Source organism: Manis javanica, chromosome 5 (genome assembly GCF_040802235.1).
Source record: "Manis javanica isolate MJ-LG chromosome 5, MJ_LKY, whole genome shotgun sequence".
NCBI lineage: Eukaryota > Metazoa > Chordata > Mammalia > Pholidota > Manidae > Manis > Manis javanica.
In genome coordinates this window covers 171,688,047-171,701,815 of record NC_133160.1, presented here as the reverse complement: position 1 = coordinate 171,701,815, position 13,769 = coordinate 171,688,047, and the positions used below count along the sequence as shown (strand labels likewise).

At 45.3% G+C, this 13,769-nt stretch overlaps 1 protein-coding gene across 4 annotated transcripts in view; it reads right to left on the bottom strand.

Annotated features, from left to right (window-relative positions):
• HTT (huntingtin) overlaps positions 1–13,769 on the bottom strand; it is a 192,377-nt gene that overhangs the window by 73,513 nt on the left and 105,095 nt on the right. For all 4 annotated transcript variants that reach the window (XR_012131891.1, XM_073237967.1, XM_073237966.1 and 1 more), the window contains exons 29-35: positions 12,057–12,167; positions 7,402–7,479; positions 6,677–6,900; positions 5,396–5,474; positions 5,109–5,270; positions 2,770–2,825; positions 1,637–1,785 (exon numbers count right to left, since the gene is read on the bottom strand). Coding sequence is in view for 3 of the 4 variants with exons in the window: in XM_073237967.1 (XP_073094068.1) it covers positions 1,637–1,785; positions 2,770–2,825; positions 5,109–5,270; positions 5,396–5,474; positions 6,677–6,900; positions 7,402–7,479; positions 12,057–12,167 (859 nt within the window). In the remaining variant the exon portion in view is untranslated. The remainder of the gene's footprint in view (positions 1–1,636; positions 1,786–2,769; positions 2,826–5,108; positions 5,271–5,395; positions 5,475–6,676; positions 6,901–7,401; positions 7,480–12,056; positions 12,168–13,769) is intronic.

Sequence of the window (13,769 nt, the reverse complement as noted above, 5' to 3'; positions counted from 1 at the left end):
GTGGTGGTGGCACAGAACACTTAACACAAGGAAGACAGTGCTTGAGACCTCCAAAATATTTTTAAGAAATGCAGAAAACTTTAATCCATACTCGTTTTCTGATAGGAAGACAAAATCAAGCTCTCAGCAAGTGCTGTGCGATTATCAGTGACCATCATGGAAGGCCATGCGTCTTCCTGACACTGACTGATAATTCTGTGAATCCTTAAAAAAAAAAAAAGCTACAGTTTCTGTGACTTAACCACTTCTGACATAGAAACATAAATTCAAGAAATTCCAAATAATAAAACCTTCCAACTAAAACAGCAACACTCTATTCTTATGCATAACCTGTGTAAAGGTTTACCTAAAAAGACAGCAAATTCTTCTTCAACAGAAGGTGTTTAGTCCAAGTATTAGGTTTCTATGCTGCTTTAAGCAATGAATTCACTCTCTCATTAGATAAAGGTTACCCCGAATCTTATTCCAGAAGAGCAAAGTAAATTCTTTATTCTAACACCGCCAGATGGAAAACTAAGACACCTCACACTGGGAAGGGAACAGCCCAGTCATGCTACCAAGGTCATGGAGAGGCACACCGCCTCACTGTGGTGACAGCACACACTCATGTGGGCACACTCACCCTAAGGACATGCAGGTGGGGGCACTCAGACCACACTCACCCTAGTGACACACACAGAGCACACTTGCTGACTCTGCACAGATGACCAAGCTTTCCAGTAGGAAGCAGCAGGCTTTGGCTGCCCATCCATTTTCTATCCAAAGATCCTCTAACCCAGGAAACCTCAGTCATTCCTCTATTTGACATTTGCACTTGCAACTGTATCCAGGGACCCCAAAGTCTATACATGTAGGAATGTGCACTTTTACTGAGGCATGGATTTCAGCCCTTGCAAGGTCACAGCAAAGGTGACTCTCAGATCACATGGAAATAGAGGTGGTGCCACACCCCTACTTCTCATACAGCTCCGTAGTCTGCTCTACTTCAAGTACATGGGACAGAGGCAGTGTCTGGCAGTGCCACTCTCACATCCAGAGTTTGCAAAGATCTACAGAGGCACCCCTGCCAAAGCTCAAAAGCCTACTGATTCCTGGCAGTGGGGCCAGAGGGAAAGCAATGGGAAAGTACAGGAAGGCCAGTTTCATAAGCTCAAAGAAAGATTCACACCTTGTTCTTAAAACCGCACCCCTCACTCCATAGGCGGGAAGGGCTGCTTGAGAGCTGACCCTTGTCTATGGCCCTTATTTAGCTGCCATAAAATTGCCAGGCAAACAGAAGTTCTGGCATCAGGCCAAAGGGCACCTCCTAATGTGACCTAACAAGGCTTACACAGGTTGGGATTTAAAATTTTTGTGTTCCAAACGGATATATAGGATCATTTGCATCAGGCTCTATCTGAACCTCACATCTCACTGATGTTCATATTTCACCCAGGCAGGGTATGAACTCCTGAGATTGTAGAGCACGTCCCCCCTTTTCTTTAATGCCTCTAACCAGTGTGCACATGCACACGCACACACAGAGCCTACGAAGCACAGAGCAGTTGTACAGGCAGCTGGAAGCTGCTGCAGCGAACACCAGCATGGCTGGGCACACCATGGCCACGAGGACCGCAGAGAAAGGTTTGTCTGTTACCATGTGTCACAGCCTTCCTCCCACTGGCCATGATGCCGTCACAGAGCTGAATGATTTTAGGAATCCCGATGATCTGTTTTGAATGATAGCGTTCGTAAGACAGCAATACCAGGAAGAAAAAGATGTTTGGTATAATTGCCTCTGATTCCCTGGAAGAAAAACATCCACTTAGACACTTGCTTTTAAAATTAAGATACATAATCGTTATAAACTACATGAAATCACTCAATATTCAAAGCTGAGAGAGGGAGAAAGGGAGAAAGGCAGGGAAAGAGAGTGCACACGGAGCTCGGGAGCGTCAGCGGTCCGGTTTAGTCCCACCCCACGACCAGGCACCCTCTGGGGACAGGTCCCACGCCCACCAGCAGACAGAGTGAGAGCTCGTGGAGGTGCCCAGTACTGCTGGGACCCAGAGGTCCAGGCTCCTCAGCGCTCCTTCTGCCCTTCACTCTTTAGTTGAAGAAATCGAGACTCACAGGACAAACAGTAACTTGCTTCAAATCACAGTCAAGGTGGTGCATAATTAGCATGAACTGGGTCTCTAGGCCCAGTGGACTCTGGGAATACTCCCTTCTGGGCTGTATTTCCCTAGAAATACACACATTTACTGGACACTGAGGTGTAACTCCTTCTGAAGTATTCCAGAAAGAAAGGATTTTTATTTCCAAAATTACATGCCTAAACTGGCAGAAGAGGGAGTATTAAAACCTTACTGCCTAGCAAGGAAAAGCTGCAATTAATTTAAGTAAAATGTACACAAATTACCTTTACTAAAGATAACCACAGCTAAACTTCTGAGAGTAAACTCCTAAAAAACGTTTTCTGTAAGAAGCGTAACAAAACTGGAGTTCCATGGGCTGAGATTCCATCTAGTAATCTATTATCATAATTAACTGCTTTGAAATGTGAAATCAGAACACATACATAATTCCCAGATGTAAAGCTCCTTTTAAATAAATCTTGATACTTAACTAATTTTCAGGAGAAACAAAAATGTACAGCATGTTAATCGGAATTCTACTTTTACAATAATGCCTAACAATCCTTTGAAGTAAATGTTCATCTTAATAATCTAATATTACACATAAGGACGTAATAAGAACAAGAGATCTAAAATAACAAAATGCTATTACCTGAATTGGCCTACTTCAATATATTCAAACTGCTTCAGCACAAATCCAATAAACACCTACAGGTAGGAAAATAAAATTTCCACATTAACAATTAATATGCAAACTAGGTTACTTGTCTTCCTACTGACTTGTGTAAATTTTTAACAAGTTTCCTGACAGTAGAAAAGCCAGTTTGTATACAAGAACTCAAACATGACAGTATTCTGCTGTCAAACTAGACAATTTCAAGACACTTACAGAAACTGTTTATACACATTTCCTGGACAGTGAGATGCAACTCCTTCGAAGAACAAATAACAACCTCCAGGAGACAAGAGCAATACCTAGACCCATCTGGGAACTCGTCTGTCCCTGTTCACAGTGCCCCGAGCAGCACAGGTTTCCTGAATCTGGCTCAGCAGTAAGATGCCCAGGTTAGCCCGTCTTCTCCCCCTCTCCACCCGACATTCGCAGGTGCCTGACCCCGGGGGAAGCTGAAAGGCAAGAGGGCCTGGCGAGCAGGGCAGCACGTGAGTACTGGGTTCCAGCCAGTTTTGCTCCATCCCTTTTCCTGAGCACCCACAAGCTCTCCACACCTGCAGCGCTGTGAGCTCCTGGTGCAGGGCGTGGCACAGACACCCAGCCGGGGCTCATGAGGCCGTTGTCTGAGTTGAGCCGAATGGTCTGCCTGTCCTAGTCTTCTGTGTTCACAGAAACTATCGTGTCAAACCCTAAGAACCAGGGAGACAGGGCACCAAGTGACAACAGCAAGTCAGAATGGGTGGGACGTCAGAGTCAGAGCATGAAAAGCCTGCTGCCAGGCGAGAGGTGCTGGGGTCAGCTGGGTGCGGTGAGGCAGAGAGCTGGGCTGAGGGCCACACAAGCTCCCAGTGAACGCAGTGTGTCTACAGAGACAAGCATAGTGTGGCACCTCTGAGGCTGCCCTCTCAATGTTCAAGTACCAGGTCAAGATTTTAGAAAGATAAGAGAAAGTAACAAAATAACTCCATTCTTGAGAAAAGGCTCTATGGGGGAAGACTGAAGAAGGAATCTGTTGAGTCAAATCAGCGTGACAATTCTTGAGTGCGTCTTCTTTGTCTATGACAGACAGCCCTCAGAGAGGCCAGTCCACTACCGCCATGAGAGGAAGTCAGGGTCTCCCTGTCGACGGGTCAGAACAGAGCAGTGCTGAGGAAAAGGTGGTCCGCAGTCTCTGACGTGTTCTCACCACAACAGGTGGAATCCAGCGCCCCCGGAGCCCTCCTCACTCCGCACGCCCCCACCACGCACCCTTTGTGCGGGGCCCTCTCCGCTGCCACCACCCAAGGCCTCAGGTGAGGGCCTCTCCCCATCTGGCCCTGAGTCGGGAGAGGGAATGATGCCCCCAGCTGTGCCCAGGGATGCCCTGAAGAAAGGACGATGTTCTCCTGATGACCTGAGCAAAATAAGGGACACTGAAAAGGTCTGGCTGCCCCAGAGGCCCACCCTCACTCAAGACCTCTGTCATCAGTAGGTGGGCCATCTGTGGGGAAATCGGCGTCTTGTACGTGTTTCATTTCTCCAGGAAACAGACCCTCTAAGGTGAGTGACAATGTGGACAGCATCTATAGATACATTTATGTCTAGAAGGATATGTTTCTATCTCCAATAATTTCCTACCTCACACAGGAAAGCAGCCCAAGATCAGTGTCCAGTAATGACAGTCACATTTGATGACCTAAAGACAACTTTATCTGTAGTGAACTTGGCTGGCATGGCTCTGGTTTTGAGAGAACCTGCATCACTAAGGGCTGCACCACCAGAATCACATCACCATAGCTCCCACCTGAGGGAGGCAGGCAGCTGAGGGTGCCACCTGGTGAAGTGGGCACCCTGCCAGGCCAGCCAGCCAGCCACTCAGTGAGGATCCGGACAGCTATCAGCTACTGTTCTGTTACATTCCATTCCTTTTTAAAAAGGTGAGCTAACTTTGCTTGAAACTGAGCACTACAATTCATAATCTGCTTAAAATATGTGCCCGGATTTCACAAAAATGTCCTGCAAAACAATGAACCTCAATCACATCTTACAATTTAAATTCAAACTCATCTTGGTGGGGGAGGGGGAGTAGACAGGAAAAACTTTTGCGAGTGTGTGCAGGCTAATGCTGAGACGGCCTAAGGCAGACCGGCGGGTTTGGGGCAGGGACCCAGAGGCCCCTGCGCTGCAGTATTCTGCACCAGCCTATGCATGAGAAAGATGGGGGGCAGCAACTGGGGGAAAGACAGACTGCATGTTTCTGTAAGGTAGAGTCCGATGTCTTGTTTGGCTAATTTTTCTTAGATTCTGAACAGGGATGGTAGAGGATAAAGGTGACAAACCTGGTCTGAATCCAGGAGACAGTAATTAACCCGTAACTGGACCAGCTGGGCCAGCAAATCTAACACCTGTTTCTGCAGCTGCACGGAGGTGGTTGTCGTGTACTGCTTTAAAGCTTTTATAACGAGGGGCTCAAATAAACGGATGTGGTTGTGAATAGCATTCTACAAAAAAAAAAAGAATCTGAGTGAATCTTCAACTGAAAGCTGCAGGCAGCCAGCCCGGACAGCGTCCGGCAGGTTTCCCTTCTGGCACTGAGCCACGTGCTCCCTGGCCATCTCCCACTTACTTTATCTGCACGGTTCTTAGTGACGCTCGTAAGGTTTGTCTTCAGCTGCGTGGACACCTTCTGGAGTACGTCGAACCACCTGCCCGACAGGAAGGAAGGCAAGCAGAGAACACCTAGCGCTCGCCTGTGCGCTCCGCTAGTCCCGTCAGACCAGCTCCTCTTCACCCATCAAAACACCTCAGAGTCTCTCAGGACTCCAAGAGCCACTCAGCGTGGCACTCTCACACTCTCGGCGAAGACACAAAGAGTTGCACTGACTGACAGCCCCCAAGCCCTGCCGCCTGCAGCAGGCTACTCGAGGCCGAGCTTTCCTCTCTTCAGGGAACTTACTCCTCAGCCCAACCTGCACTGGGGCTAGAAGATGACAGTCTTTGGAAAGATCCCATGACTTAGCAGATACCACTTGATTTTCTTGAAAAAAATTTCTTTAAATATTTACATCAATCACACATAAAAATAAGTGGCAATAATATAATCACATCCACACACTTTAAAAAATTCTTTTTATCTCATATTATTAGACAGAGTATTTAGAAAGACATTCCTGAGACTTGGTTGCATAGTAAGAATGTCACCAAGGAAAGCCCAGAACAATGGCATTTTTCTTGGTTCCTGACTCTAGTATTTTATCACCACATCTATAAAAGGAAAAACAAGTGATTCTATTGTTCTTGCACAGAGTAGCAGCTCAGACACCTGCTGTGATCACGGCGACTTAAGAAATGGCTACTATATTCCAATTATGAAAAACACAGCCATAAATTTAAGTGAAAAGAAACTTTCAGCCAAAATTCCAAAGCACAAGTAATACTACTCAACTCCCCTGTGCCCTTCAAACACAAACATTATTGGCCATGTACTTTCACTCAGTTATAGACCCAAAAAGGGCCGGCGACCAACACATTCCACACTACTCTGACGGATAACATCTCACGAGCACTGGGAACCAGTAAAGTGCTCTTAGCACCTAAGGACATCACCTCAGTTGCTGTCAGTGCCACTGGCAAGGGGACAGGTGCCTCACGGGGGGTCCTCTGGCCCAGCCCCCTGAGACTGTGCAACCCCCCAGATTCCACCTCACTCTCTAGACCACCCACTTCTCTGAAAGCAGGGCCAGACCTTCGGGCTCTTTGTAGCAACCATATTTCCTAGAATTCTTTGAACAGACTAGACTTTTGAAGATGCTGGCTAATTTACTTTTAATTTTTGCAGATTTTTTGTGTTTCTACCAAAGACGCAGCCCTGAGGCCCCTGCCACAGCCAGGACAGGCAGAAGGTTACCCTGAGGTGTCGTGGTCCTGCTCCGCCTGCACCATGTTCCTCAGGCTGGCATCGGCTAGGGCCTGTGTGAAGTGGGTGTACGGAGCCATGAAGCAGTAGTGGTACAAGCCTGGTCTCACGCTGGACGAGCCGAGGCGCTGTGCTCGGCCTTGAGACTTGCCAGGGTTAGAAGATAAGCCGTCGAACTGGGAGGCCAAATTTGTCCCAAAGAGCGTCTTCAACAACTAGAGTGAAAGAGTTGAAACCTTCAACATCTGCCTCAGGGCAGCATGGACACCACCTGCTTTCAGCACCTCCTGCATAGTATCAATCCACCTCAAACTAGCTGGATATGTTAGCAAAAACAGATGGTGAGTCTTACTGTGAACTAATCAATACCCATGAGGCTGCTGCCGTGAAGGGCTGCTCCTGCCAGCAGTAAGGGCCCTGGTGGCTTCTCTCTGGTCCTCAATGGGATGGGGCCTTCTTATGCACCCCGCAGGGACACTGAGACAACGGGGAGTGGTAAGAGCCCAGCAGCACTTGAACACCTCCTGCCCCTGACAGCAACGGGTCTCCTCCTCCTGGACAGGCAGGGCCTGCTTGGGCCCCATAATAGGGCAGCAAAGCGGGAGACGGGGCCTGCAGACTCACCGCCAGCACCACCTTCTAAATGACACGTGGCATGATGTCACCGTGTCTGCAGTAAAGGGCTTAAGAGAAAGGACAGGAAAGGAGTTTCTTACCTGCTGAACACACACAGTGGCCATTGTGGGTTCTCTACTGAAGCAGGCCTTCAGGTACCCGAGGATCTCTTCCACACACTGTGGGGAGAAGCAGGAAGACGCTGAGGTACGTGACTCTCTGAGGACCTGACACTGCTGTGGACCCGATGCAGAACACAGAGGGCTTCTTTTCAGACTGTGTGAACCAGTGAACGCGACAGGGAACTCAAGAAGGCTTCCTTCTTTGTGTGCAGGAAGTCAGTGAAATCCCCGACACCTGTGCAGCTGCCTTTTGGCAGGGACTAGGTGTGCGCCGGGCAGGCGCCTGCTCCCGGCTTGCCCTTGGGCAGGGACTCAGCAAGTACAGGGGACTGAAAGCTTTACAGACGTGCAGCTGAACGAAACCCACAATGTACTGGCGTGATTGACTACAGCAAGTCCTAGAAGTGGCTTACAGCAATCTGCAAAAATGACCAAAATGTCTGCCTTGGCAGGACCAGTCTCACAAGCTACTTTTACCATCCTAAAAATTGACCTAAGGTATCTGATGTCCTCTTGGAGGATCAAGAGGACGAGGACATGAGCTCTCAGAACATCACCAGTCCAGGCACTCAGCTTTCACGGCAACCCTCCTCACTGCCCACCGGGTCACCAGTCACTGCTTCTACCAGCCTGGCTGAACATCACACCAATCAGACTGAAAATGCCTCTCACTGTGTTTGTTTGCTATAATCTCCCACGCTAAAAAGCAGCAGACTTCTGTTAGCTTCAAATACACAGGGGCCAGGTATTTTTAAAATTCTGATTTACTCAAATTAGACTGTCAGTGTCCAAGGTTGTCCTCTGCAGGGCTGAATTTACTATGCGTCACTTTTTGGGCTTAGTAGCCCATTGCAGAAATCTAATACATGCTAACGGGAAGAATTACAAGTAGAGCCTTTCAGATCACAATCTGTCCAACAAAGGACCATCTCTCTTAACAAACGTGTGGAATGTGTAGCATGCATGTGAAACTTCGGTAAGTGCTGAAAACAGGTGAGAAAAGGACACTGTTAGTGGCCTTCTGGGAGGGAAGGGAAACATGTCCAGGCACAAATACTAATATATGATGTAGCACAGAGAGACTTCTGGTCAAAAGGGTAGAGGTACCAGATTCACCCACCCACTGTGTGAGAGCGGGCTCCAAGACACTGAACGTCAGGTCCTGCAGAACAGGGACCCCTGAGACAGGAAATGAACGAGGTGAGCCCTACACCTGCCCTGGCTCACCACTCTGGGAGACTTCCACATCATGGCATGGCAGAGGGACAGAGCAGAGCCTAGGAGCCCCTGGTTTAAAGAGATGCCAAGGGCCTGTGGAAAATGAGACAGGGTCCATAGGAGAGAAAGCCAGAAAAGAGCGAGCTTGCGACCTGGGGAGGTCCCCAAGCATTCAGCAAGGGGCCGACTGTCCCCTGTGTGCGAGGGAGTTCCCCAAGGCAGGGAAGAATTAGCAGGAACGCACAGACGGGGCCATGCCTGCTGCTCACCCAAGGCTGGGCACAGCACTGTTCCTCCAGCTGCACTGGGGAAAACCACAACCAACAGGGCAGTGGGCAGAGCGCCTGAAGATGTCCTGCCTCGGGGGCAGGGATAACTGGCTCTCCACCAAGCGCTGCTCCAGTCTGCCCAACACCACAGAGGCCGGACCCAAGAGGGAACTTCCCACGGTGTGTCACTATCTCAGAGTAAAGGTGAAGATCGGGAATACAAAAATGCCTGGCACTTAACGAGGTTTCACAACTAGACAATGACATTAAAAGTTATTACAACTGTATTCTATGTGCTCAAAAAGTTAAGTAGAGATACAGGAGATATAAAACAAGACCCAAATCAGCTTTCAGAGATTAAAAACTATAATGTCAGTGATGACAAATACACTAGATGGGATTAACAATAAGATTAGGCACTGCAGAAGAAAAGATTAGAGAACTTGAAGACACAGCAATGGAAACTATATAAAATGAAAAGCAGAGATAAAACAATCATAAAACTAAAGGAGTTTCAGTGAGCTATAGGACAACTTTAAGCAACCAAATATGCAGGAAATTAGAATCCCCCAGTAAGAAAAAGGAGTGGACAGGGGCAGGAAAAAATATTTGAAAAAACAATGGCCAAAAATTTCCTAAACTTTAAGAAAACTATAAAGCCACAGATCCAAGAAGTTCCACAACCCCAAGCCCATAGGGAAATCAAATCACTCAAAACCAGTAGTCTTCAGAGAAGCTAAAGAAACCATTGTTCAGAGCAATAGGAGGTCACATGGAAAAATGCACATGAAATAATGCCCCAAGTAATAAGCGAGACACAAAACCAACACCACATAATAAATTTAATTATGCAAAAATTGAATAGGGAATAATGGCCCAAAACAGAAAAGAAGAAAAATGAGACAATCATGTGTCAAGGATGGGGAACTGGGATTATTTTTCATTCCCAGTGTTGGTATTTAGAAAAGCAAAACTTTTTATTCTGGAATCTCTTTTCGCCTTTATCCGCTATGACCAGTTGAGCTCAGAGAAGCCGGAGGAAAAGCTGCTCCTGTGGTTCGCCAGGCCACACTCCCCTCCCCAGGCCCTGTGCTCGGCTCGGGCTCTCGGGAGCCGCAGCCGGCGCACATCCAGCAGCACAGCTGCTTCGCGAGGACACAGAACTGCCTCCATCACCACAAAACACAAACAGCACTTTGTGGATCTAAAACCTGATGTGGCCACTGAGCATCTGGACATCGTCCCACCCGGCCCTGCGGTACTGTGCAGCAGGAAGGGATCTTAAACCTTGCCAAGCACTGTGATCAGCTAAGGAAGCTCCTCACAAACAGCATGCGGGCAAGTGCAAAGAAGGCCCCACAGAGCTTCCACCACGTACCCTCATCAAAAACACCAGGAATGAGGACTCAGCAGTTAAGCAGGAGAGGCTTCCAAAGTATGGCAAAGGGATGTACAGGCAACCAAAACTGGAGCTAAGGAAGACCGGTGTCATCAAACAGGAAAATGGATAAAGTCAGACACACAGGAAAGCAGAGGTGAGCAAATCTGTCTTCATCAGTACAGACATGGGTAAGAGGATAAGGTGCCGGAATCTCCAGTCACTCTTCTCCAAATGCAAGGATTTCCAGCAAGGAAGTTACTTACACACACCTTAAAAAAAGGAAACACAACCACATCTCTGATTTCAGCAATATGAAGGGATATACTCATACCTAATGTCAATCTGCATTCAACTATAAATTATTTACTTTCATGTGTTAGGATAAATGAAGCATTTGAGAGCAAAGTATCAAAACATACAAATTATAAAATCATCTTCATTCCAAGAAAAAGGAAATTTTATTTTAAAGATCCCACTGAGATGGTTTTTACTTTGGTATATCTAACATCCAAGTTTAAAACATGTTATATTTTCTATTTCACTAAAAAGTACACACACAGAACACTAAAGATCTCTCAGTAAGAGTGGTGATTGAGGGGAAAAAGCAATAGATGTGGAAAAGCTGTGGGATTTAAAACCCAGCTCTGTCACTAACTTAGCTGATCCTGAGAACATCACAACTTTCAGCTTAATTTCAATTCATGGTGTAAAATGGGCCAACACCAGCTCCCTTACAGGGTGAGATATGCTAAGTGCCTCCACAAACCAACTTCTAACAAGAACATCTACTATTCACTCAACAAATGTCCATGAAATGCCTACATTTCCCATGTACTAGTACAGGCACAGTAAAGGCAGGAAGGTAAATAAACAGACAGTGTGCTTGACGATGCTAGGGTCAGAGAGAGAAATGACCAGGGAGAGAGAATATAGTGTGTGGAGAGGTGCAATCTTTGACAGAATAACGAGGTAGGTCTCATCGAAAAGGCAACGTTGCTAAATTAACCTCTGACAGTTTCACTCTGAGGGGACAGTAATTGAGTATCCACAGAAAAGAACACTATCTGGCCATTAAAAACAGTAAGCGTAGGCACTAAAAAGCCCAAGGAATCACAAAGAAACATGAAAGTAATGTGCATAATGATTCAAACTAGGTAGGCTTTCACATATATCAAAAGATTCACAGAAATGAAAAGGCAACTTTATTAGACTTGATGCATCTCACTTACGAGAGACTGATGTTTAAATAGGGTGCCCTCTGTAACTCGCTTTGAAATTCATTAGAAAATAAGACATCCCAGAGGCTAGATAGGTAGATATGAACACGATATAGTGAACCTAGTCACGTGGTAACGGTAGCGCTGCCGCCCCCTGACATAAGGCCCCGCGGGGGCAGCCACACACCCTCGCTAGTCTGTTTTCGCCCTACTTGCAAAGGTCAAATAAAATAAAGGACTCCATCAACACAGTTTTAAACATACCGATTTTCTAGACTAAACTGGGTCTAAGCCAATATACAGTGAAAAACTGCAAACAGGACAGAAAGAGAACTAACTCCCCTTCAACCTGAAACTAAAACATAAGCTGGATGTCCGGGTGCTCTGACGTAAGTGGCAGGGAATGAGGACCAGTCACGGAAGCTTCTCCCCAAACTTCCATGCTTTCTGAATGTGCCTGGATGACGGGGTTCCCTCCCGGGGGGCTCACCTGCGGCTGCATACCCAGGGTGCGAGCTACAGCGCAATGAGAAGAAATGAGACACAGACCTTGCTGATGTCCTGCAGTGCTGCCAACTCTAGAATCTGGGAGAGAACGTCCAGGGCGGAGCGCAGAAACCCCCCAAACTTTTCAGTGCTGTTCTGAAGATCCAAGGTGACCTCAGGGAAGCAGAGGGAAAGAACACAGGATTACTGGCCCGTGGTGCTCCTGTTACCTAAACCAGATTGCAGCGCCTGCCACAGTGAGGCGAGCTTCGCTATACAGCCCTACATGCTCACCATTTAGGGCGTTTCTGTTTGTTTTTAGTTAATAGAAATAATCTTCCAGACAGCTATATAAAAGCTGTTATCCTTCAAATCCATCTTATACTGACATTACTGAAAACAAAGAATTCCCAACCTTTTATCACACTGAGAAAAAAAATGTCAAATGTCCATCCTAACCAGTGTCTGATAAGCAGCATATCAAAAAATAAAATACACAGTTTACCAAGTATCATAATTCCTCCAAGTGGTAAAGATACCTCAAGACAAATGCTGGGTGGGCATAGAAGCCACAGGGCATAAATCTGCAAAGAAGTAAAAAGCTAACCTTTTCAAACAATATGGCTTCTCTCTCACTCACCAACTTTACATTTCCCTGTATGGCCCCGGAAGACGACTGGTTAGCCAGAGACGGGTAAGATTCCTCAAGGGAGGAACAACCTAAGACAGGCACAGTCGCAGGGGGGCCATCAGGTGAGAAACTGGGGATCAACAGAGGTGAGGCTTAGAACCTCACCCCCCCCTGTTTTGAGAGAAATCTTCTGCATCCGTGGATGTTTTATTGCCCCTGTCTAGCTTGGATTAACACATATTCTACAGGCACACACCTGATCATCTATATTTGCTCTCTTACAACACTAAACAATGTTTTCTACCTTTATCTTGCATCTACCTACCACTTCAGCATTTTATTAAAAAAAAAAAATAATAATAATAATAATAATAATAATAAAGGGAGAAATGTGGGATCCACATATAAATCAAGTATAAAAATCAAACGAATATTCATATTTGACCTGATTGTTTATAGTTCATGATGCGTGATCAAAACCGAAAGTTTCTGTGATGACTGCCCTTGTACTGTTCACCATGTAAGAACTTGTTCGTTATGCTTCAGAAGATTGGAGACTGACGAGAATTAGGCTGGGGGTGGATTAATGATTGTGCATTGAGCATTGATCTCCCCTATACAGAATTTTCTTGTTGTTAACAACCATTTGATCAATAAATATGAGAGATGCCCTCTCAAAAAATAGAAAGAAAGAAAGAGAGAAAGAGAGAGAGAGAGAGAGAGAGAGAGAGAGAGAGAGGGAGAGAGAAAGAAAGAAAGGATATATATAAAGACAGTAAAAATAAATAAAATAAAATAAAATAAAATAAAATAAAATAAAATATAAAATAAAATAAAATAAAATAAAATAAAATAAAATAAAATAAAATAAAATAAAATAAAATAAAATAAAATAAAATAAAAAAATAAAATAAAATAAAATAAAATAAATAAAATAAAATAAAATAAAATAAAATAAAATAAAATAAATAAAATAAAATAAAATAAAATAAAATAAATAAAATAAAATAAAATAAATAAAACAAAATAAAATAAAATAAAATAAAATAAAATAAAATAAAAAAAATAAAATAAAATAAAATAAAATAAAATAAAATAAAATAAAATAAAATAAAATAAAATAAAATACATGGTATTCCACATGC